This window comes from Chiloscyllium punctatum, chromosome 40 (genome assembly GCF_047496795.1).
Source record: "Chiloscyllium punctatum isolate Juve2018m chromosome 40, sChiPun1.3, whole genome shotgun sequence".
Taxonomy (NCBI): domain Eukaryota; kingdom Metazoa; phylum Chordata; class Chondrichthyes; order Orectolobiformes; family Hemiscylliidae; genus Chiloscyllium; species Chiloscyllium punctatum.
Window position 1 is genome coordinate 53,557,425 of NC_092778.1, and position 25,677 is coordinate 53,583,101.

At 39.7% G+C, this 25,677-nt stretch overlaps 1 protein-coding gene across 3 annotated transcripts in view; it reads left to right on the top strand.

Moving 5' to 3' along the window:
• The window catches only part of LOC140464616 (poly(A)-specific ribonuclease PARN-like), a 173,298-nt gene that overhangs the window by 62,572 nt on the left and 85,049 nt on the right, over positions 1-25,677 (top strand). For all 3 annotated transcript variants that reach the window (XR_011954947.1, XM_072559918.1, XM_072559917.1), the window contains exons 19-21: positions 5,402-5,457; positions 6,507-6,593; positions 13,849-13,923. Coding sequence is in view for 2 of the 3 variants with exons in the window: in XM_072559918.1 (XP_072416019.1) it covers positions 5,402-5,457; positions 6,507-6,593; positions 13,849-13,923 (218 nt within the window). In the remaining variant the exon portion in view is untranslated. The remainder of the gene's footprint in view (positions 1-5,401; positions 5,458-6,506; positions 6,594-13,848; positions 13,924-25,677) is intronic.

Below are 25,677 nucleotides of genomic sequence, written 5' to 3' on the forward strand. Positions count from 1 at the left end.
TTTTGAGTGAAGTTATCTTGAAAAAAGAAAATTCTCCGAGCTTTTTTAGAATTAAAAAATACTGTTTCCTATCTCTTGCTTCTGGAATTGGTAAGTGGAGTCTTCATTCTAGTACTTTATTAAAGGATCTTTAAAAAAGTGCTAACAGTTAACCTATTAATTTCAAGCTGAATAAAATTTGAGTTCCTGTCAGATGATACAGACTCAAAATGTCAACTAAGGCTAGATAAGTGAATGGCTATCCATAGTATGAGTTTAAACTTTGTTTTGAATGTATGGTTGGTTGTGTCAAGTATTTTAACAGTTAATTTCATTACTTGACCTTTAGTCTTCAGCTCACGTAGGGTTTGAGATTCAGGAGACAATGGTAGTCTCTGTAATATATTTAATAGCTTTGTTATCTATTCCTGTAAATATGTAACTTGTTCATTTTTTTAAAAAAATAGGTAAATTTTCAAACTGACTTCAGCTAATTGCTCAAATTTGTGTAATTCCACTTCGGGTTTGGGGAAAAATCAGATTCTATTCACTTTTAAGAGTACAGAGTGATCATAGGGTGTCAGTGGGACACCATTATTTGACTGCCTCCAGTGATGCCAAATGGGCCACTATGAAGCAGACTGAACCATTGTAACTACTGACTTGGGTTTGGTTATCATCTTAAGAAAGTGACTTATTTCATGATTTTAAAGCCCATGATTTGAAATGAATTTTGATTTGGCTCTGAACTCTGATTAGATCAGATCAATATTTAATGTGAAGGCTGTTGAGAGGTGAATTTGCCTCTTGGGAAAGGTTTGTTTTTCATGTGAGTAGGGGATTCATTGCAGTCTTTGACCGCTTCCCACTCTCCAACATATGGTCCATTTGTTGTCTTTACACTTGTGCAACTTTGGTCTCCTACTTGACCCTGGTTTTCATTACTGAACCAATCTGCCTTTAGCTGCCCATGTTTTGAATTTGCTCTGGAATAGAGAAAATATCTCAAGCTCTAGTTTTCCTCCTTTTTTAAGATGCACCTTTTAAAGCTTACCACTTCAAGCTTTTGGTGACTAGAATTATCTTTTGTAGCTTTGTCAATTCTTGTTTGAGTATCTTTCTGTGAAGAATTTGAACCATTTTAATAAGGTAAGAATACTCCATGAATGCAAGTTGCTGCTGCTGCTGTAATAATGGAAATTGTGCCTTGAAACTGAAGTGCCCTGTGAGTTTTGAATAAATCCAAATTCTTGTTACAATTCCTCCTCCATTATTTTTGGTGACTATCAACAAGAGTTATGTACTCTTTTTATGTGTTTGACTGTAAATTTATTTTGTTGACTGACTGGGAGACTTGGATAATGCAAATACATAACTATAATTTTTCTTTAAAAAATCCCTGTCTCTTAATGCCTTACATATCTATCTGAGGAGGAGAATTTTTTAAACCAGTCTCTGGAATGCTACTTTCAGTAAAGTATTTCGACCAAGTAATAATTAACATCATGATGATAAATAAGCCGTGGATTATTTCAAATGATGCTGATTTGTTTTTCATTTACTCATTTATTCATTGTTGCTAGACCAGTATTTATTTTCCGTCCTTAAGACCATAAGATGTAGAAGCAGAATTAAGCCATAGAGTCATCGAGACGTACAGCATGGAAACAGACCCTTCAGTCCAACATTTGGCCCATCAAGTCTGCTCTGCCATTTGATCATGGCTGATAGGTTTATTAACCCCATTCTCCTGCTGCCTTCCTGTAAACCATAATCCCCTTAAGACCGTAATCATCCAAAGGCCAATCAAGAGTTGATCGCATTGCTATGGGTCTGAAGTCCAGTGTAAACCAGACCAAGTAAGGATGGCAGATTTCCTTCCATAAATGATGAGTAAATCAAATGCATTTTTTTTGTTTTAATGACAGCCGTCAGTGATTTCATGGTCTTTGTTGGCTTTTCATTTCAAACTTATCTTGAATTCAAATTTCTTGATCTGCCATAGTGGGAACCTGGGTGTCTGCATTAGTGACGTTGTCATTTTGCTTCTACTGCTTGCAGAGGCTATTCTGAGCAAAAGCTGTTGGTATAAAGGCAGATATTTGGCTCTGTGTGCTGAGAGGAGAAAGAAAGAGCAATTGAGCTATTGACTGCTGCTTCTCGGTCAGGCCTCTGTCCCTCCCTCAAAATGCAATAGTCTTTTCCCTATTGGGGCTGTGTGACTTTTCTCTGAAAATTCTCCAGACTGTGTGACTCCATCTGAGCTCGCTTGCAGGTGCAGTATTGTTGCTGTTGTACCCAGTACCTTTTTTCCTTAACAAGTGCCCTTTGCTGCAATGTTCAGTCTCTATTTGAGTCCACCTAATCTTTCTGAAGTATTATTTACATCATATTGCTTCATAATAATATGATGACTTATGGAGTCTTTATTTTTCTTGTCGGATTACTGGGTATTTGCCCATCTGAGCAGTAAAATGAAGAGCAGAGCAATCTAATTTTTTCCTGATCTTGTCAGGAAACTCAAAGCCTCTTCTGCTTTGGTCAAAGGATGCGAGAGATTTGGATCGTAGAAAGTAGTTTTTTTATCATTTTAGAATCTAAAAATATTCAAATGTTCATACCAGTCTAAAACTGAAACGTGATCATTACCACAAGTTAGCCATGAAAGGGGATTGATCTTTGAACCTTTTTGACATTGGAAGAAAGATTTTTGAGAGGTTTTTTTTTTAATCTAAGCAAAGGTTCTAGTGAAAAGCAGCACTTGAGTTTTCTTACTGTATCAACACTGCCGCTCCATTATATTTAAAAAAAAAGGGGATATAACCTCACACTTGAATTTGAACTTCTCCGGTGTTTTCAGTGCCTTGCATTAGTTTCTCTCCTTTGACTTATTGATGTGCAACAAAGTAACTGATGTTGAGTAACTAATATAGGTTATCAAGTTCTAAAATCTAGTGGTGAATAAAACCTGTTAAGTAAATGATCCCATTTTATTGAGGTAGTTGAGCAAGTCCCTACTTGATGTGTATTATGCTTATTTGCCAGGTCTTATGTTCCAAGAGTTGGGTGTGGTTGTGCTAGCTGTAGCAGGAATCTTTAATATTAGTCATAAATATGAAACTAATTTGTCTAGTATAGGGAGACTTTGAAAATGTGAGATTTCCTATTGTAAAGTCCACAAAAATTAGCTTGCTTATTTTGATTTTGCACCATTTCAAGTGATTTTTGAAGTTGCACAAATTGCTGTAACAAATTTGCTACCAGATTTTGAAACTTCACCGGATGGTGAAGGAAGATGCTGACTTTTTTTGTCTGAGGATCATATAGTTGACTTAACTGTCGAGTTTGTCATATAGTAGTCTTGAAGATTCCATTGCAGTATGAAAATTTGAGTGTTTTTTTAATTGTCCAGATGGAGAGGACACTACAGTTTCAACTGTAGTTCTAGGATACGCTTAGTGATATGTGAGGGTACGTTATTTGACACCAATGTGGTTTACATTTTCCTAATGTGGTATTTTATGTTTAATAGCAGGTATGCGTATGTGACAGAAAATTAATAACAGTACTGTCCCTACCACTTGCACTGTCCCTGCTTACCTGAGCAAGCTTTGTATTTTGAGCTATTGTCCCCAGGCATTTTGCATAACCCCAATAGAATTGCATGGGTCCCTTTTGGAAGTTGACTTCTTTCTGCTGTTTTTGCAAATTATTAGTGTTATAATCTCCATGTTTAAAGGAACATCATGCAGCCCCACTATGTGCTGTCCTCACAACTCCCTTTGTGGTCTCAAGTCCTACAGGTCAATTGCACAGTAATACCCAAGCTAAATGGAAATATGGCTGCTGAATACTCAAGTCTTCAACGCAACAGCATATCAAACTATCCAGACTGTGTCCATGCATGCACTTTTAGTTTCTCCTCTTCTCCCCATGATTTGGACAATGAGAGAGAGGAGGAGGAAATGGTAGCTTAGTCATACCAGACCATAAGATGTAGGAGCATAAATAGGCCATTCACCCCATTGAGTCTCCTGTGCCATTCAGTGAGATCACAGCTGGTCTAATAAAATTCAACTTCACTTTCCTGCCTTTTCCCCATAACCCTTGATTCCCTTGCGAAATAAAAATATATCTCAGACATAAATCTGTTTATTAACCCAGACGATGACAGCTGTCAATGGTAAAGAATTCCACAGACTCCGTACACTGTAAGAAAAGAAATTCCACCTCCTCTGTATCTTAAAAGGTGACCCTTACCCTGAGATTATGCCCTCTGATCTAAAAGTCTTTCTCACAAGGAGCAGCTACTTTTTTCGCATCTGCTCTGTCAAGTCCCTTAAGAATCTTTGTTTCAAAAGATCATCTCTCATTCTTCTTAATTCTAAAGAGTACAGGTTTAATCTACTCAACATCTCCTCATTAGACAGTCCTCCAGATCCTGGTATTGGCCCAGTGAACCTTTTCTGGACTGCCTGCAATGCCAAAATAGCTCCCCTTAAATAAGGGGCTGAAAGTTGTTCACCGTATTCCATCTGTGGTCTAACTAGTTTCAGCAAAACTACTTCTCTACTCCATTCCATTTGAAATAATGCTCAACAATCCATTTGCCTCCCCTATTACCTGCTGAACTTGGATGCTCTTTGTGAGTCATGGGTGTGACTGAGTTAGTAATTGATAAAGTTGAAAGCTACTCTCAATAAACAGATGATGGAGCTATCATTGATTACGTTGAAGACTCATCAGGAATTCCTGATGAAGGGCTTATGTCCAAAACTTTGACTCTCCTCCTCAGAATCTGCCTGACCTGTGCTTTTCCAGCGCCACACTTCTCTACTCTGATCTCCAGCATCTGCAGTCCTCACTCCTTCCTTTTAATTTAGGGAAGGAACAATCCTATTCTAACCTGATCTGCCCCAGACCCACAACAATTTGGTTGTTTTTAACTGTCTTCTAAGGTGGCCTTCAACCAGAACAGAAAAATGTTGAATCAAATGTGCAACTCCAGTTCAAGAAAGTGGCTCACGACCATCTTCTCAAAGTCAATTAGGAATGGAAAAGGACTGCTGGCCTCTTCAATGACTACCTGCATCCAATGAAAGACCTAAAAGAAAATGGGGTGAAAGTGGATGGAGATTTATTTAGTATTTTGTATCTGATTACACCAGACTTGGCAGATAGTGACCGAATTGTTTTGACATTAACTGGCCTGAATAGGACAATACTACTAGTTTTTGTTTCTTGCTTCTCAGAAGAATATGATCAGTTTATTGTTATCCCTTAGAAATTTTTAAGAATGTTTTTTCACTATTGCTTCCCTTCATCCTGTAAACTCTATTCAAATAAAATGTAATTTCTGTAGTCGGAAATGGATTTGATGAGATTTATATCTTAGTGTGTGTTTTTGTTTTTTTGTTCACAGGCTGTTTCTAATGAGAGTCATTGACATTCCATATCTGAATCTGAGTGGGCCAGATTGTAAGTAAGGACTTGGACTAAAATGTATCAGTGTGTATATTGACATGCCCTTGAAAGGAACTGCCAAATAATGTTAAGTGCATTTTTCAGGGGAGTCCATAGGACATTAGAGCACAAATTGGGCCATTCAGCCCATTGCATCTGCTCTGCCATTCAGTCATGGCTGATATGTTTCATAACCCCATTCTCCCATTTTCTCCCTGTAACCCTTGGATCCCCTTGATCCTCAAAAACCCATCTATCTCGGTCTTAAATATACTGAATGACCTGGCCTCCACAGCCTTCTGTAGCAATTAGTTTAATTTATTAAGATAATTCTGTACTAAAATCAAACTCAACTTGGGCTGTTTTATGTTTCCTGTTTGAGTTCCAACCTTTTGCAGTATACTTGTACTTCGAACAGAGTTGCTAATTTTCAAATATTTGCTGTTACTACCCAAAGTTGGCTCATTTTAAAAGCTGCCATGGGGTTGCAATGATGAATATAATCATGCCTAAGAAACTAAGAAAGAACCTTTTAAACATTTGCTTCAAGTGTGGCATAATCATTGCCTACAAAAGTGTACTGGAACCCTTTTGAAAATCACAGTAGCAAGTGCAAATGTGGTGTTAGCCTGTACATTTCCAACAAAACCTATCCCAAGAATTTACTGTCAAATGCAACAGGCACTGAAGCAATTACAAGAAGGCTCTGGTATGAGAAAAATCAAGTACTCTGTGGTGGTCATGTGTTTTTTTTTTCTGAAGTGTGTAGCATTTCTTTTGGCTATTTTCTGAAAAGGAATGTTAGACAGCCTCCAGGGAAAAGGAAGAATCTATACAACAGCTCACTGAAAGTAATGAAAAGCTTTTTGTAATAAAGAAGGCCATCAGTTGTTCTAGGATTAGACTATGACTAGTTATTGGCACTTACTTGCTGATGCATCTATTTTTAACTGATTCGTGTGTTGAGAGAACAAATTGTGCTCATTACATTTTTCCTCCACTAAGTTTTCGATCCCTGATGTTCTATGATTAGGGACTAACAGCATTTACTCTTTGCTTTCCAGTGCAGCCAAAGCGGGACCATGTTCTTCATGTGCGTTTTCCAAAGGAATGGAAGACCAGTGACCTATACCAGCTTTTTAGTGCCTTTGGTAGGATCCACCTACTTGTCTTGTGAGCTAATTCAAAGTGTGGCTAGTTTCATCTGATATAATTTAGCAATCTGATTAGTACCACCTTCATTTAGAAATGAAGGTTTAAACTTCCAGTTGCATGTTTCCTTTTTTAAATAATTAATTAATTGTTGATAACTACTTCAAAACAGGTTTACTAAGATTGATGACTTGCTCAGGGTGCGAGTGTTACCGAATTTAACAAATCAGATTGCTTTTTCTTTTATCTCTGCAGATCACAGCCCACTCTAGCATTTTCTGTGCCCCCTTTCAACCTGAGCTAACATTTCAAACAATATTAAATCATGATGGTTTTCTTAGTGGAATGATGTGGCCACAACAAGCCTTATCATAGGGGAAAATGAGTTTCATTGTCACTATTTGCTGATTTAGTGATAATTTTCAAATGACTGGCAAAAATTTGAAGATAAATTATATCTATGGCCTCCTTTGTTTGTTCTGACATCAGTTATAGTTCAGAAAATTTCAAAAACTTACATTTTAAGTATGATTCAAAAATGTAAAGAATATAGTCGTCCTATTAAATGCTTTCCATTGACATTGTATATAAAATAAAGAGAATATCGGAATTTGTACATGGGGAAGATGTGATTAAAAATTATATCAGCAAAACTTTCCAAAGAATTGTAATAACACTTGACTCACCAATGTTGCAAATCCCAAAGTTTCTGCTGATTCATCCCTGCTAGATCATTTTTAATTTTATTTTTATTTAAAATCTAATGATGCCCAAGTTAACTTTCTTTTTAAAAAAAGTCATTTTACGAAGCAAACACCATATTCTGGAGAAACTCAACATTTCACTGGAGCTTGCGCTATGAAAGTGCTCACTGAGCTTTTCCATATTGGTATCAATTTAAAATGGCACCAGGTACTCCTTTTTCCCAATTTATGCCCTACGAAGCCTTCTAGGCACAGCTTCTTGAAGTCAAATAGGCTGCCTTTGCATTAGATTGTAATGTGCAGCAAGTTGGAAGATTGATATTTGAGCTGGGCAAGTTGACCTGGCTCCAGATGATTCCATCTGGGCTACCATTCTCGATTTCCCCATCCCCATTCTTTAATGTATCACAAATTAAACTGTAAACCAGCCCAAGTTGTTGTTGCCATCTAATTGTGGAAAACTGGATGTAGATGGTACCCACATCCTTGTTTTAACCAGGATTATAAAGGTGCCTCTCGGTCAAGTTGTATGCAGGAATTAGATTATTTTTAGATTTGCTCCAAACCTTAATGTCCTATTATCTGCATGGGGTGACATGGTGGCTCAGTGGTTCGCACTTCTGCCTCCTAGTGTCAGGGGCCAAGTTAGATGCCAGCCTCTGGCGACTGTGGAGTTTGAATGTTCTCCCCATGTCTGCATCGATTTCCTCTTACAATCCAAAGGTGTGCAGGTTAGGCGAATTGGCCATGCTAAATTGTCCCATGGAGTCAAGGGGTGTGTAGGTTAGGTGTCTGGGCCAGGGTAAATATAGGATAATAGGGTAGGGGAATGGGTCTGAGTGGGTTACTCTTCGGATGGTCAGTGTGGACTTGTTGGGCCGAAAGACCTGTTTCCATACTGTAGGGATTTTAGGATTGTCAATTTCTCCAGCATTGTGTTTGTTTCAGATTTCCAGTATATACAGTATTTTTTGATTGTTTCTTTCTTTTTAAAACCATGGGGAAACATCACCGCTGAAGACTCAGTCCTTTGTCTAATCACATATCCACTTTTAAATTGGAGTTCTTGTACAGCATGAAGATGTGGTAACATGCGAAAGGTGGTGATTGTACATTTGCACCATTATATAATTGACAGATCAGCAGTTAATTCCCTATCTGTGTTGGCAAGAAGCTAAATTTTTTTAAACTAGCTGTTTGATTACATGAAAAAGGAATTATTAAAGATAGTTATATCATAATAGTATAAAAATGTTAGAAGGTTCATTTTCAGAAGTTTCATCACCATACTAAGTAATATCTTCAGTGAGCCTCTGGATGAAGCACTGGTGGTGTAGCCCGCTTTCTATTTGGGTTTGGGTTTCCTTTTGTTGGTGATGTCATTTCTTGCAGTGACATCACTTCCTATGATCATGTAATTTCCTGTTCTTTTTCTCAGGTGGTGGTAAATAGGATCCAAGTCAATGTGTTTGTTGATAGAGGTCTGGTTAGAATGCCAGACTACTCGGACCCCTTGGCATCATGGTAGTCCACAAACCCATTAAAACTGCAGCTGATGAACTTGAAAGACCCTATACAAACAACCAGCAAAATTCATGTCATTTACAAAATACCATGCAAGAACTGTAACAAACACTACTAGGACAAACAGGCAGAAAACTAGCCACCAGGATACATGAATATCAACTAGCCACATAATGACATGACCCTCTCTCACTAGTATCCTTACATACAGATAAAGAAGGACACCCCACTTTGACTGGGCCAACACATCCATCCTTGGACAAGCCAAACGGAGACACTCACGAGAACTCTTAGAAGCACAGCATTCCAACTGGAATCACCACAGGAAATGGCATCAATAATCTTTCAGCTCAGCGAGCAAACCTTATATCTAGAACCTCAATATTAGCTGCGAATCTTGCTAAGATGTGTATATATTCAGTTCATTATTAGTTCTGTTGTATTTTGGGATTCACAACAGACTGTGGACAGACCACCATGCTGCTCCTGCCAAGCAGCACAAAGAAAATGTGTTTTTATTTCTAGCCACTGTTTGACAATTAAATTTAACATGTTTAGTAGCAATCTTGCAGAAATATAATGAAGCCAACAACAGATTTGAGGAATTAAATTAAGACAAAATGCTTTAATAGGTTCAAAGATGTTTTTGCTATTAGAAGTCATTCACTGTTTCAAATGATCACTTCTAGCAACCTTCAGAAAGAGACACTTATTACGTGGAACATTTTTTGGCATTATACTGCTTTAAAACTAATGCTTTCAATGGTCATGTACAGCAGTACTTCGCCAAACGTTTTCCCATTATGGCCACATGTAGAGGATTGAAAACTCTTGTGACCCCTCAATAAGGACTGAGAATGTGGGAACTTTTCGAGATGCAACATACATTGTTATAACTTGGTCAGAGCTCCATCACAGCCATTGCTACCTCCTGAGCTTGTAACGCCAATTGGAGTCCCAGTGCCCACTTTGGGAAACCCTAATCCACAGTATGCTACATGCAACCTAATTCCAGCAAAATCCAAGAAAGAACAATTTGTTTACCAGTATTGTCTACCTGCCTGAAACTACTGAATTAGTTTACACAGTCTCTTGGCAAAAATTCTTTTCAATCAACTCTTACTAATCAAAGCCATGCCAATAATATCTCATTTGGTTTTTTGGATGTTATACAACTTGGGTAAGCGTTGAGACGTTGTGGTTTCCATTGGCAGCTATATTCTGCTCTACAAAAGCCACAAATCTCCGAGCAAGGTGGATAGATTTCCAGCCGCTGCTTCTACATCTGCGTATAGAATGGGTTGACCTCAATATCAAGTGAGATGTGTAGCACAAGAAAACACTGGTGGAATTTAAACACTGATCATGAGTGTTTTAACATTTGTGTTTTTCAATTTTAATTTTGTAGTTTTTAACTTTTGTTGCCAAGCACATGATGACTTGCATCCTGACTGTCTTGGCTCCCGGTCATGTGGTTCCTCCCTAACAATGATTCACTGATCATGTCTTGTAATTTCTTGGATCCAGATTATTCTGGTTTTTATTTGCCCTGTAGTTTTATTTTGTTGGTAAACTTCAAGCCAGAAAATGTGGTTTATTGGCATAGGACTGATAATGAGAAATCAAAGATGCACTTTTTGAAAAGATACCATGATATAAAGGACATTGGGCAGTGGTAGAGTAACATTGTGGTGAAATAAATTGTATTGTTAATGTCTTGTAAACTAGCTGCAAAATGGACAAACCATATGGTGTAAGTAAACAAGAACTAGGAGCATGTTATTGCTTTTAGCTTTAATACCAGTTGTGCTTTGATAAACCTTAATTCTAATCCTGTCATTCAAGAGGGACTACAGAGACTTAAAGATTCGTGTTTATTATGCAGCCATTTTATTCAAACTGATCCTTTTCTTTTTCGTGAAAGTGGAGCTGCTAGACTTAATTTGTGGTGATCAGAGCACTGTCTTTATGTCACAACAGCACACATGTCACTCTACAATCTTGTTCCTCTTGTCTGGATAGTAGGTGCAAAGAGAGGCTTAGAATGGAAATAAAATTGGATTGTGAGTAGCTTTGTAATAAAATAGCAAATTGAATATTTCCATATCAGCACCAAATACAAAACCCTTGCTATGAATTAATTCAGTAGAATCCACCCAACTTCAACATGATCCAAAGTTATTGTAATGAACTGGTAGAAATGACTGAAAAGTGTGGATGTTAAATTATCATTGGTTGATTTGATCAGTAAATGAATAATTTACAAAGAATTCCAATCTGATGAAGAGTCACTGGACTCCAAAAAGTTGTTCGGTCTTCTCACACATGGTGTCAAACCTGCAGAGTTTGTCCAGCCAGTTCAGTTTTTGTTAATGAAGAATTTCTCTCATGCATCTTTTGTTCCAGGATTGTGGTTGATGTAGGCCAGATCTTTTGACCTCTTTGCAAACTTGAGAGTCATTGTTTGTAGTGCTTCTTTTTAGATTTGTTTGCCTTTATGCTGAATTAAAGCTTTTTGTCTTGCATTCAACAGGACTGACATGCATGAAACAAAACTTGGAAAGGGTGCACCAATTTTTACAGCATAAGAGTGCTGATTGGTTGCCAAGAGAATTGATGGTATAGTGGACAGTGAAGAAGGTTATCTAAGATTGCCAGAGATCTTGATTACTTGGGTCAGTGGGCTGAGGAGTGGCAGATGGATTTTAATTTATTTTAACAGAACAGTAGTTGTCGGGTGGTGAAAAAGTGAATCCAATCAATATCCCAGAACTCACTGGATTCCAGGAGGACTCCAGCAGGTTAAAAAAAACTGTTAATTTGATGTCCCTATTCAAGAAGGGAGGGAGGGAGACAGAAGGCAGGAGTTTTATAAGCCAAATAGCCTAGCATGGCGAAAATAGTCAGTCAAGTCCTCTGACGAAAGTGATGCTTTCTTCTCAGCTTATTTAGGTACATACTATATAATAATGTGTCTAGCTCAAAGTAAATTAAGTTAAAGACTGAAAGGCTAGAATCCCTGAAGGAAAAAAATAATAGGGGCACGTAGAAAAGCATAAAGCCAGCATGGTTTTGTGTAAGGGAAATTATGTTTAACAAATTTGCTGAAGTTCTTTTGAGGATATAACCAGAATTGCTAAAAGGAACCAACAGATGTGGTAATCATTTTTGAAACCTCTTGAAGATGTGATACACATCCAGGGCTGGTGGGACTTGAACTTGCTGCCTCCTGGCTCGGAGACAAGGATGCTAGTATCTCATTAGAAGTACCCTAGTGGTAGATTTGTATGTTTGGATTTCCAGAAGGTATTAGCTAAGATGCACGAAACATTATTGCACAAGATAGGAGCTAATTGTATTGGAGGTAATGTATTAGCATGGTTTGAAGATTGGTTAATACACAGAAGACAATGTGTCAGCATTAATGGTTTTTTAACTTGGAAAGACTTAATTAATAGAGTACATTAAGAATCAGTCCTCAGGCCTCCATTATTTACTTATCAACTTCTAAGTTTATTCATGACCTGGAAGAGGTGCAGACTGTAATGTATCCAAATATGCTCATGATACATAGTTAGGAGGGCATGCTATGTGATGAGGACATAAATCTCTGCAAGGGAATATAGAGTGAGTGGGCAAAAACTTGGTAGATAGCATTTAATCTAGGAAATGAGAGGTCATGCACTTTGTTAGGAAGAACCAAAAGGTAGGTTAAAACAATGCTCCTCGAATGCTGCCTGAACTGCTGTGCTTTTCCAGCACCATTCTAATCCAGAACCAAAAGGTAGACTATTATTAAAATAGGGAGAGACTCTCAAAAAAAAAAGTGCAGTGGCACCTGGGTGTAATTGTGCATGAACCATAAAAGGTTATCGTGCAGATGCAGGTAATTATTGGCCGTTATTACTAAAAGATTGAAGTTTTAAAAATAAGCAAGTTTTTTTGTTACAATGGTACAAGATATTGCTAAAACTGCACCTGGAGTATCATGTACAGTTTTGGTCCTTTTATATTTAAGAAAAGAGGCAGTGTCTTTGGAGGCTGTTCAAAAAACAATCTGATTCCTAGGATGAAGGGAATCACTTAAAGAATGGCTAAAAAGGTTAGGTCTTTATTTATGAGAGTTTGGAAACAGGGTGATCTTATTGAAACAAGATTGTACAAGATTTTGAGGGGCTTAGCAGGGTGGATGTTGAGAAGGTATTTAGAGTTGGAGAATGTCATTTACAGGATGTAGAAAAGGACATTCATTCAAAACTGAGATGCAAGGGAATTTTCTCTCCCACAGGAAAGTGAATGACTAGACTCCTGTGCTGCTGAGAGTTGTGGATTTTTGATCACTGAAGCTTTTTAAGGAGGAGGTAGGTAGATTTTTGAAATATTGTGAAGTTGAGGGCAATGAGAAGCTGGCACAAAGAGTTGAGGCCTGGGGCAGATCAGCCATTATCTAGTTGAATTGTGGGACAAGCTTGAGGCAAAATATCCTACACACCTTATTTCTTTATGTTCTGAGCTCCATTTTCCCTTGTGCTTCTGATAATGAGAAACAAGCACATATATCTCTGATATCTATGAATATACCAATTTTCTTAAAAGCATTACTTCAACACTCCTCATGTGTAGCTCTTCTGCACTGAGTATTATATAGTATCATAACTGAGGGATATGACTTATTTGAAAAGGAGTCCTTAACCAAAAATGTTTGAATCATTGCATCAAACTATTGTTTGCCCCTATTTAAGTATCAAACCAAGTAGAAAGAAACACCAGTTCTGCTTTTGGAAGAGTTTTGTTGTACGATAGTCTTTAGCTCAATTTGACTGTGTGGTATGCACCTTATGGTGAAGTTGAGAACAAAACATTGCTGTAGATAGAGAGCTTGGTTGACTGTTGTTGACTTGATTAAATCTGAAAATATTTTAATAAAAGGCATTTAAAAAAAAAATCTCATGGAAATCAAAGTACATTATCATCGTCTTTAAGCATTGCCATTCAAATTGTCATTTTAGTTTGGTCTTTATTTCAGGTAACATCCAGGTGTCTTGGATAGATGATACTTCAGCATTTGTAGCATTGAGCCAACGTGAGCAGGTACAAATTGGTGAGTGATCCTGAGTTATGTTTTTTTTTGGCAGTGATCTGTATTTATTGTATAAGTGCTCTATACTAATCTTCTGCCAACTTTTTCCACTTCTCTTTCTGCACCCCCCCCCCCCCCCCCCCCCCCCCCACCCACCTCCTGTGGAGGTATGAATTTCTTGTTAATGTATAGCTCCATGGATAATGATTGCTCTGAAGTACTTTGCTTGGTTGGTTCTTATTCATGTCTCTGGACGATGAATGTTGGCAGCCTATTTGATTTGTAGGAGAATGACGAGCCGATCTGGTTCTATCTTTGCCTGCCTTGAACAAAAGCTCATTGCTGGTCAAAGGTTAGTAGCAAGTGATTAGGAATAGAAGCTGTATCCAGTTTTCCACTCACTAATCCAACGTCAGTTGAATTCCATTTTCACAGCCTATATCCCCACAATGACTACAATTAACCAACCCAGCAGAAGTCGGCATCTGAACTTGGGACCCTCTTGTCTATACTGGTCAGCTGTTCATTAGCTGGACATTATTTGGTCAGCCGTCTGTATAATTTAACATGGGGAGACAAAATAGAAGCAAAATCTCTGGAAGTAGAATGTTTTGCTATTTAGGAATTTGGAAGAATGCCCATATAGCCCATGTGATAGTCACACAGTTCTTTTGATTCATAGGCCGCTTGCACTTGTGACAGTCATTCAGTGATCCCAACTCAAGAATAAACATGTTCAGTACAAGCACAAGGGTAGTGTTTTCTTTCTTATCTTCCTCGGTAAACTCGACCACCTAGCTAAAGTTTTTAAATTAGTTTTGTTTCTTGTCATGGCAATTTCTTCACCTGAGAATCAAGCAGCCAAACCTGTCTGCAAAACAAGAGATATTGCAAAAGTAACATAGCAGCAAGTAAAACAGAAACCTGAAGGTGGTGAGTGGCGGGGGCTGGGGAAGAGCGTTATTCTTGTCCAGCTATTCAAAATGTTTAAATCTGATCTTCATGTGGAATTCCAATGTGAAATGGTAAGGAAAACAAATTTGCGGATATGGGATTGCCAACGCTACAGCCAGGGTCAGAAATCAATCTGAAGTTTAGGCTTTTGGGCATCACCGTTAACCTTTTTTCATAAACATTTGTACAGAAAGTAAACAGTCAACAATTATGCATTTTTCAATGTCCACAAGTACAAATTAAAAACAAGTACACAAATATTAACAACAAATCCACTGCAAGCTTTATTTGGTCCATACACTTGCTCCAATCAATCGGTAAGATTGCAAGTATCCAGGTTCACATGAATGTTGAAACCAAGACAAATAGGTTACGCTCTTGTTTTGAGTTTTAAAATGCAGTTTGACTTGTTATTTGGGAAACAATTGATTAGCAATAATCCTAGACATAAGCAAGTGTAAATAATTTCCTTTCTGTCGTCCCTTGGTCTTTTTCCCCCTCTCAGCTGGTCTTGAGACCACCTTGCTGGATGGGATACAACAAACCCCTGAAAAAGGACCCATCAACCTTTCACAATTCAATTGATCATCTTGATGATTTATCTAGGGGGAGCCATTGAGTAAATTAAGCCAAAGCTGAGATAGTCAAGCAATTGTTCTCCATGGCCTATTGATCTTCTGTTGCAGTGAAATGTTTAGCTTATTTCCTTTTGGGTTTTTCCTCAATTTAGTGAATTTTCTGATTGGAGACGTATGGTTGTCTAGTTGTCTAATACTGTGAGACACTCCTTCAAATTTGACAATAGATGGGCAGAAATTAAATCCAATTAATAAATCTGGAGTTGAAAGCTGCTCCTCACTGTTGGCAATGAAACCAGCATTGGCTTTTTATAAAAATTACTCTCGTTCATTAATACTGAGAACAGAAAATGCTGGAAATCACAGCGGGTCAGGCAGCATTCATGGAGAGAGATATTTGGGAGGGATGGCCAACATTGTACAAAACATAACAGCCAGTGTGCATTTGGCAAATTCCAACACAATGCGGTAGAAACCCAAAAACTAATTTTCAAGTGGGAAATCTGCCATCTTTGCCTGATTTGGCTAACATGATGTTCAAAATCCAAAGAAGTGTGACTTTACTCTTAACCAGGGCCTGGGAGAAAGATTTTTTGGTGCTGATGGCTCTTTGATGCTCTCTGCTTCCACCACCATAATGGCACAATAATTTCAAAAGGAAATTGGATGGGCTTTTGAAGGTAATAAGCTTGTAAGGATATAGAGATACAGCAGGACACCAACTCGATGGCCTGAATAGCTTCTGGTGTTGTACATAGCCCTAACTTACATTTCTCATAACCATTTTACACCTCCGTTCACTGCAAATTGCTTTGAAATTAGGTTTATTTTGGGAAGGACAGCCAACATTGTACAAAACATAACAGCTCATATGAATTTGGCAAATTCCAACACAACAAAGCGATAGTAACCCGAAAACTAATTTATGTAATGTTGACTGAGGAATAAGTATTGGCCAGGCTATTGGATTACAGAAAACAGTAAGATTTTTTTTTTCCGTCCCAGGAAGTAATCAGAGCCTGTTATGTGTCTACAGCACTGTACTCAGTATGGCTGGAATGTCTTCCTTGATTTTTGTGCTGGAGTCCTGGAATGGTCTTTTGATCCTCAAACCTGTCGTTTGGAAGTGAGTTTGCATCTAACTGAGCCACAACTGATGCTAAAGAAAGTTGTCTTGAGGTGTTTCCATTTTAAAGATGGTTCCTTTACTTTCAGTATTTTTGATTGTGGGCTGAAGTAGCAAAAGACAGTTTTTAAAATCAGGGTCTGTGGAAGGAACTGCTGCACTTTTTTTCCCAAAAATGGTTGAAACTCCTATGTAATGTTTAATTGCTGCTTTGGCATTGGGGAGATATTTGTAGATAGTGTGGCACAGCTTTGAATGCCGGGTGAGTTTTGGCTGGCAACAAGTAGCTAATTAGTTTGTGCAGTTGTGACCAATCATGGAGGCCAAAGGTCGTTAACCTAGCTAACCGCCTTCTCATTCCTTGGTAGCTAAACAGCTTGTGTGTGTGAATGCTGATGAACATTTCAGACTGCTGGCAGGTCAGATCATTTATGGTTGCATTAAAATGCTGAAGAAAACCATTTATTCTTCCTCCAGTGCTGTAAGCCTTTGCCTTTCACCAGAAACAAAGAGACTTTGCCCTGTACTTTCTGCAAAGAAGTCAAAGAACCTGGAGAAAGAAGATCCAAGGAGTCTTGGCAAGCAAAAGGATCATCCACTAACTTTGTAGACTTGTGTTTTTAACTGTATTTCCTGGAGTTCATATTCTCCTTAATTCGTAAAACCACTTTTTGGTGCAATAGTTTTAAAGGGAATTTCAGTTTTAATTCGTAGGGTTATATGTTAATGGTTTATAGCTATTTACGTTTGATTGCTCATTACAAATAAGTAAATTATAGTAGATTTTAAGTACAATCCTGGTCAGTTGTTTTTAAAATTCCAACTGACCGGTAAAGCATGGACTTTGCATGCTTTGAATGAATCATTAACTTTTGTGGTGACCCTGGGAGTAGGTTGGTATCAGAATCACCGCAGATTTCCCAAGTTCATGGTAATGCCATTTTGCATAAGTAGGTGGTTATGCTGTTCTCCTTGGCAAGAGGTTGAGAGTAAGTGAACTATCTTGAGTCTGGTTCCCACTTGATGACATGCAACTTATTTCAAGTTTGAGAAGTTACAGTCCCACCAGCTTTCTTAATGGGACCTTGGTATGTAAACCTTCCAACCATGCCATTGTGCAGTCCCGAGGAATTACTGTCCTATTTGGCCTCAAAAATATAAACCAATTTTGTTTTTTTTCCATTTCACCTGATATGGATATTGTTGACTCGGCCAACATTCATTCCTTTGCCCAACTGCCCTCAAGAAGGGAGTTGGGGGAGGGCACCTCCTTGAATTGTTACCACATTGTTTCGGCACATGCACAGTGTTGGTAGGCAAAGAAGTTCCAGGACTTTGACCCAGCACCAGTAAAGAATGGTGGTGATAGCTGCAAATCAGGAGAGTGATGGAGGTGGTGAAAAGGGATACAGATTGCTGTATCCTGAATAGTGTTGACATTTTCAGACGTTGTTGGAGTGGTCATCTTCCAGGCAAATGGCAAATGTTGACACTGCTGTGCATTCAGGAAGTCTGAAGGTACTGTCTACAGAATTCCCAGTCTTTGATTTTCTTTTGTCTATGGCTGACTAGAAACTGAACTAGTCCAATCATAACTTCCAGGATGTTGTTAATGTGGGAATCAGCAATGTTAATGCCATTGAAATTTAAGGGGTAATCTCTAAATTCTCTTATTGTTCAGATTGACACCACACAAGTGCCAGTCAGTGACAATGTTACTGGTCACTCATCAGTCCAAACTTGAATTTTGTCCAAATCTTGCTGTACTTGGATGCACGTAGCTTCATTACCTGAGGAATTGCAAATGAACACTGAGGTCATCAGATCACATTGTTACTCTTGAGTTAACATTTCAGGTCCAGTGATCCTTCAAAACAGTTCTGAAGAAGAGTCGATGGACCTGAAGTGCTAACTGACTTCTCTCCGCAGGTGCTGACAGACCTGCTGTGTTTTTGCAGCAATTTCTGTTTTCATTTCTGGTTTCCAGCATCTGCCATTCGTTCTTCCTTCTGATCTAATGTTAAGAACAAATCGTTGATACACCAGCTGGAAATTGTTCAGTTAAGGACACTATCCTGAGGAACTCCTGGAGAGATGTGCTTGGGATTCCACTGATTGACTTTCTAAAACCATAACATCATAATTTGTGCTAGAAATGACTCCAACAAGTGGAGGTCTTTCTCCCTGATTATCATTGACTTCTGTTTTGCTGGGGCTGCTTGATGCCACACTTTGAACATCAAGGCAGCACTTAACGAAGGCAGTCACTCACCTCATCTCTGGAGTTCAGCTCTTGCTCATATTTGAACAAGCAACATAATGAGTTCAGGAGCCAAATAGCACAGACAGGACTGAAACTAATCACCTGTGAGCAGGTTATTGCTGCGTAAATGTCACTTGGTAGCACTATTGACGATATCTTCCATCCCATCTGATTGAGAGTAGACTGTGGGCAGGATGTACCTGGGCAAATTTCCACATTGCATGTCTGTGTCGGTGTTGTAGCTGTCAAGGAGCAACTTATTTTTCTAAAGTAACACAGTGATACGCTGTCTTTATTAATAATGTTTCACATATAACTGGATGAAGTTTGCTTTTTTTTTTAAGAATACTGAGATAAAAGGAAAATATTAAGCAATTCTTGATGATCTTCATGTGGTAGTCAGTAGTCTCATGTACTTCCTTTATGTGGAAATTGTTATGTCGACTCACAAGCAATGGAACATTTACCAGTTGTGCATTCTTTAACTTTTCCTTGAATCAAAGCTATCACCTTTGCACTTTACATGTCTGTATGTTAACACCCTACTTAAAATTTAAACAGTCTTTTGGTAATTTCTACTTGTCTATAGTTCCACAACCAGTTTTGTGCTGCTGGTTAAATGTTATTTTTTAGGGCTTTACTTGAAGTTCATCTTTATATATTGGAGCCTAAACTGTAGTAATTGAAAAACCTTAACCAGGAATGTTGAGCCAGCAAGTTCCCGCCTCAGGCAACTGTCGGCGTGGCGTTTGAACATTCTCCCCGTGTCTGCTTGGGTTTCCTCCGGGTGCTCCGGTTTCCTCCCACGGTCCAAAAATGTGCAGGTTAGGTGAATTGGCCAGGCTAAATTGCCCATAGTATTAGGTGAAGGGGTAAACGTAGGGGAATGGGTCTGGGTGGGTTGCTTTTCGGAGAGTCACTGTGGACTTGGTGGACCGAAGGGCCTGTTTCCACATTGTAAGTAATCTAATCAAGTGGAATGTTTCTTCACTAAGAACTTCGATTGAATATTTTGTTTTTCACTTCACTTTTTTTTTGTTTTTGCTCAACACCCATAGGTTTTGATTTTTCTTTTAGTCGAGTCTTCTGTCAGCCTTGTATGATTTCTGATGACTTTTTCCAAGAGTTTTGATAACCATTAAATTAATCTTGTTCTTTAGACATCCTTTTTACATTGAAGATAACGGCAAATACAGAGGAACCTCAATGACAAGAGTGGGGAGTATTTTGTTTGGTTAATCAAATTCCAGATGATCGAGGTTCCTCTAACTTGATGGAGCACAGTAACGGTTGTAGAATGGGAGGTTGTGTCGTTTTTGAGAGAAGCTTTACAAGGATGAATATGACTTGTAAATTTGATCATGTTCTGCACTCCTGGCTAAAGGAGATTAGTCAGTCTTAAAATAAAAACACTAGTGTGTACAAGAGAAAAATGAGTTGTAAACTCATTATTATAGGGCATTTCAATGGTGAAACCACTTCTCCAGTTGACCTCTAACCCGTCTGTGTGACAGCATTTGGCAGATGTGTATTCTAAAAATTGTCATAAGCTTTATTTGACCAACTTGTAAATGTGCTTCTCTAATTGTACTCTAACAAGAAGTTCTTTTTGTTCAGAGTTCCCTTGATGATATTTTTCTCTGGTTTTTTGATTAAACTGCTATAGAGTCCTCCACACAGTTAGAGAAAATATTTATTATAAGTGTATCCGTGATGATTTTCAATTTCTTCAATTTGATGTTTATTCTCTCCTGCAATGGAAAAAGTGGAATACAATATAAATGGAAAACGTAACAAAAATGCTTGAAATAAGATGGTATTTTTAGTGTGGGAACTATTGCCCTACCTGAATAATCACAAATTGATTTGTTATATTAGGTTATTTCCTCTGGTGGGATTTGTAAAATATCAGTCCATATGTTGTGGATTGCACTGTTTAGTACCATAATCGGTAGTAACCTTGCTTTGAGTGGCTCGCAGAAAGTGGAGGTCCAGGTCTTAGGATTACTGTTTTCAAAGTAAAAGCACTCACTTAATAATCAATGGGGTTGGGGGGGGGGCTTGGAATTCTCATTTGTGTTGAGTATCTTTTGGTCCTCTCGCTTCAAAAGTGATTGATCAGCAAGGAGGTTAAAAATTACGATTGTTCTTTTTTGAACTCTGTTAATGTAGGGTGCCAAAATGATGAGAATCTTTGAAAAATAACAAAACTGTTCAGCAGGTGGGTTAATAACCAGGGATTGTAGATTTTAAAATTACTGGCAGAGAATTAAAGGGGGGGGAAATGAGGATGTTTATTCCTTCAGACTTGTCAGAATCTTGAATGCTCAACTTGAAGGAATTGGGAAAGCTGATACCATAATTATTAAGAAGAAATTAGCCATTATTTGAAGATGAGCTTTCAAATTTGTAAACACACAAATTCCCAAGGATGACTGTAGACATGAGGAACTTCATACAGTGAGTGTATAGAATCTGGAATGTACTGTCTCATGTAATTGAGGCTGGATCAATAGAGGGATTGAGAATTTTTTTTTGTATAAAAAGGAAGACTTTTGGATGTAACATTGAAGTTGTACAGAATATTGGTGAGGCCTCTCCTGGGGCAATGTGTACAGTTCTGGTCCCCCTGCTACAGGAAGGACGTTAAATTGGAGAGGGTTTAGAAAAGATTTACCAGACTATGCTGGGACTTTTTTCACTGGAGCATAGGAGGTTAAAGGGTGACCTTTTACAGAATTTTATAAAATCATGAGGGGCATAGATAAAGTGAATACCAAAGGTCTTTTCCCAAGGTGGGGAGGTTCAAAACTAGGGAGCATGTTTTCAAGGAGAGGGGAGAAAGATTTAAAGGGATGTGGGCAACTTTTTCACAGAGATTGATTCACATGTGGAATGAACTACCAGAGGAAGTAAGGTAAAAACAATGACTGCAGATGCTGGAAAGCAAATACTGGATTAGTGGTGCTGGAAGAGCACAGCAGTTCAGGCAGCATCCAACGAGCAGCGAAATCGACGTTTCTGGCAAAAGCCCTTCATCAGGAATAAAGGCAGTGAGCCTGAAGCATGGAGAGATAAGCTAGAGGAGGGTGGGGGTGGGGAGAGAGTAGCATAGAGTACAATGGGTGAGTGGGGGAGGAGATGAAGGTGATAGGTCAAGGAGGAGAGGGTGGAGTGGATAGGTGGAAAAGGAGATAGGCAGGTCGGACAAGTCAAGGCGACAGCGCTGAGCTGCAAGTTTGAAACTAGGATGAGGTGGGGGAAGGGGAAATGAGGAAGCTGTTGAAGTCCACATTGATGCCCTGGGGTTGAAGTGTTCCGAGGCGGAAGATGAGGCGTTCTTCCTCCAGGCGTCTGGTGGTGAGGGAACGGCGGTGAAGGAGGCCCAGGACCTCCATGTCCTCGGCAGAGTGGGAGGGGGAGTTGAAATGTTGGGCCATGGGGCAGTTTGGTTGATTGGTGCGGGTGTCTCGGAGATGTTCCCTAAAGCGCTCTGCTAGGAGGCGCCCAGTCTCCCCAATGTAGAGGAGACCACATCGGGAGCAACGGATACAATAAATGATATTAGTGGATGTGTAGGTAAAACTTTGGATGTGGAAGGCTCCTTTAGGGCCTTGGATAGAGGTGAGGGAGGAGGTGTGGGCACAGGTTTTACGGTTCCTGCGGTGGCAGGGGAAAGTGCCAGAATGGGAGGGTGGGTCGTAGGGAGGTGTGGACCTGACCAGGTAGTCGCAGAGGGAACGGTCTTTGCGGAAAGGGGTGGGGAGGCAAATATATCCCTGGTGGTGTGGTCTTTTTGGAGGTGGTGGAAAGGTCAGCGGATGATTTTGTTTATGCGAAGGTGTGTAGGGTTGAAGGTGAGCACCAGGGGCGTTCTGTCCTTGTTACGGTTGGTGGGCTGGGGTTTGAGGGCAGAGGTGCGGGATGTGGACGAGATGCGTTGGAGGGCATCTTTAACCACGTGGGAAGGGAAATTGCGGTCTCTAAAGGAGGAGGCCATCTGGTGTGTTCTTCTAAAGAAGGAGGCCAGCCTGGAGGAAGAATGCCTCATCTTCTGCCTCGGAACACTTCAACCCCAGGGCATCAATGTGGACTTCAACAGCTTCCTCATTTCCCCTTCCCCCACCACCTCCTAGTTTCAAACTTCCAGCTCAGCACTGTCTCCTTGACTTGTCTGACCTGCCTATCTTCTTTTCCACCTATCCACTCCACCCTCTCCTCCTTGACCTATCACCTTCATCTCCTCCCCCACTCACCCATTGTACTCTGCTACTTTCTCCCCACCCCCACCCTCCTCTAGCTTATCTCTCCATGCTTCAGGCTCACTGCCTTTATTCCTGATGAAGGGCTTTTGCCCGAAACGTCGATTTCGCTGCTCGTTGGATGCTGCCTGAACTGCTGTGCTCTTCCAGCACCACTAATTCAGTACCAGAGGAAGTAGTAGATGCAGGTACAGTTAGAATATTTAAATGACATTTGGACAGGTACATGAATAGCAGAGGTTTAGGGGGATGTGGTCCACACACAGGCAAGTGAAACTATTTTACTTTCAGGAAACTAGGTTGGCATGGATGATTTAGACTGAAGGATCTGTTTCTGCTCATTGACTCTGTGCAGAGAGGAGGCTTGGGAGTTGCTTGTTCAGAGAGGCGCCACAACCACCACAGCGGCACAGTGGCTCTGTGGTCTCTCAGCACCAGGGACCCATATTCAGTTCCAACCTTGGGTGACTATCAGTGTGGAGTTTGTACATTTTCCCTATGTCTGTATGGATTTCCTTCGGTATCCTCCTGCAGTCTAAAGATGTGCAGGTTAGGTGGATTGGCCATGCTTAATTGTTCATAGCCTACAAATCCCTGGACACTAAGTGGAGTAACTATGTGAAATGCAAGATTACAGGGATAGGGCCAGGGGTTGAGTCTGGATGGAATACTCTTTGGAGGATCAGTGTGGACATGTAGGGCTGAAAGGCCTGTTTCCACACTGTAGGGATTCTATGATTCTATGGAATCTGTGAAGACTTAATAGACCAAATGGTCCTCTGTACTGTAACTAAAGCCTTGTTAATCTGTGTAAACAGCAAAGTAGGTATATTTACATTTATCTTAACTGTGTGTCTATGGCCATAAGTGAGACTCGACATAGGCATCAAGCCATTAAACTATTAATCCAGAAACCCAAGCTAATGTTTTGGGGGCATAAGTTCAAATCCCATCATGGCAGATGCTTAATGTTAATATTAACAAAAAAATTCCTCACTCTATAATTGCCTTCAAGCTCGGCAAATCGACTCTGATTCCATGGTAAGAGCAGGAGGGCATCCCATTTTGCAGTACTAGACATTCCAAAACATGGAGCTATCAACAATGCACAGTTGCATATCAAACTACAGAAGCCGTATGCATTTGGCAGGGCGAAATGATTCTACAACCAATGGATCAGATCCAAGTTCTGCAGACCTGCCACATCTAGTTGAATGATGGTGGTGAAGTAAACCCCTAACAGGATGAGGAGGCTCTGCAAATATTAGGGTAGCCCAGCCTATCAATACAAAAGGCAAAGTTGAACTGTTTGCACCAATCTTCAGCTATGTGCCTAATCCATCTCGACTACCTCCTGGGCTGCCAGCGTCACAGATGCCAGTTTTCAGCCAGTATGATTCAAGCAACAGGATATTGAGAAACAGCTGAAGATACTGGATACTGTAAAGGTAATGGGCACCGCCAACATTTTGGCAATAATACTTGTACTCCAGAAATAGCTGCGCCCTGAGCCAAGTTAGTCCACTACAGCTATAATGTTGGCTTCTACCTGGAAAATTGGAAAATTGCCCAAGTATGTCCTGTACATAAAATGAAGGAAAAATCCAACCTGGCCAGTTACCTTGCCACCAGTCGATTTTTGACATCCATAATGATGGAAGGAGTCATAGACTCTGCTGTTAAGCAGCACTTGCAAAGGAATAGCCGCCTTACTAATGCCCCATTTCCCCCATAGCCACTCAATACCTGATCTCGTTACATCCTTGCTTCAAATATGGACAACAGAACTGACCTCCACAAGTGACGAGAGTGACTGTCTTTGACATCAAGGCAGCGTTTGACAGAGTATGGCGTCCAAGGTCCTTGGCAAAATGTAGAATCAGTGGAAATGAGGGATTCTCTGGTGCAAGGGAAGGTGGGTTGTGGTTAATGGAGGTCAGTCATCTGAGTCCCAAGATATGACTGTAGGGGTTCCTCTGTGTCTTTGGTCTAACCGTCTTCAGCCACTTCATCTTCAGTAACCTTCCCTCCACATAACATCAGAAGTGGGGATATTTGTTGCTGTGTGTTCAGTGTTCACCATTTGCAGCTGATCTGATACTGAAATGGTCTGTGTCACGTGCAGCACATCCTGAAAAACATCCAGGCTTGGGCTGATGTATGACAACAAACATTCACACCATCCAAATGCCAAGCTATGATCATTTTCAACAAGAGGAAATCGAACTCTTGCCCATTGGGGTTCAGTGGAATTACCATTGGCTGAAGCTCCTGCTAATAAAATCCCTGGGGGTTACCATTAATCAGAAAGACAGTTGGACCAGTCAAATAAATAGTCAAGAGTGTGGTGCTGGTAAAGCACAGCAGGTCAGGCAGCATTCAAGCAGCAGGAGAATCAATGTTTCCTGAATGATTCCTGATGAAGGGTTTACGCCCAAAACGTTGATTCTCCTGCTTCTCGGATGCTGCCTGACCTGCTGTGCTTTTCCAGCATCACACACTCGATGCTGATCTCCAATATCTGCAGTCCTCTTTTTCTCCCAGTCCAATAAATGCTATAGCTCCAAGTTATTACTCCAACACCTCAAGGCA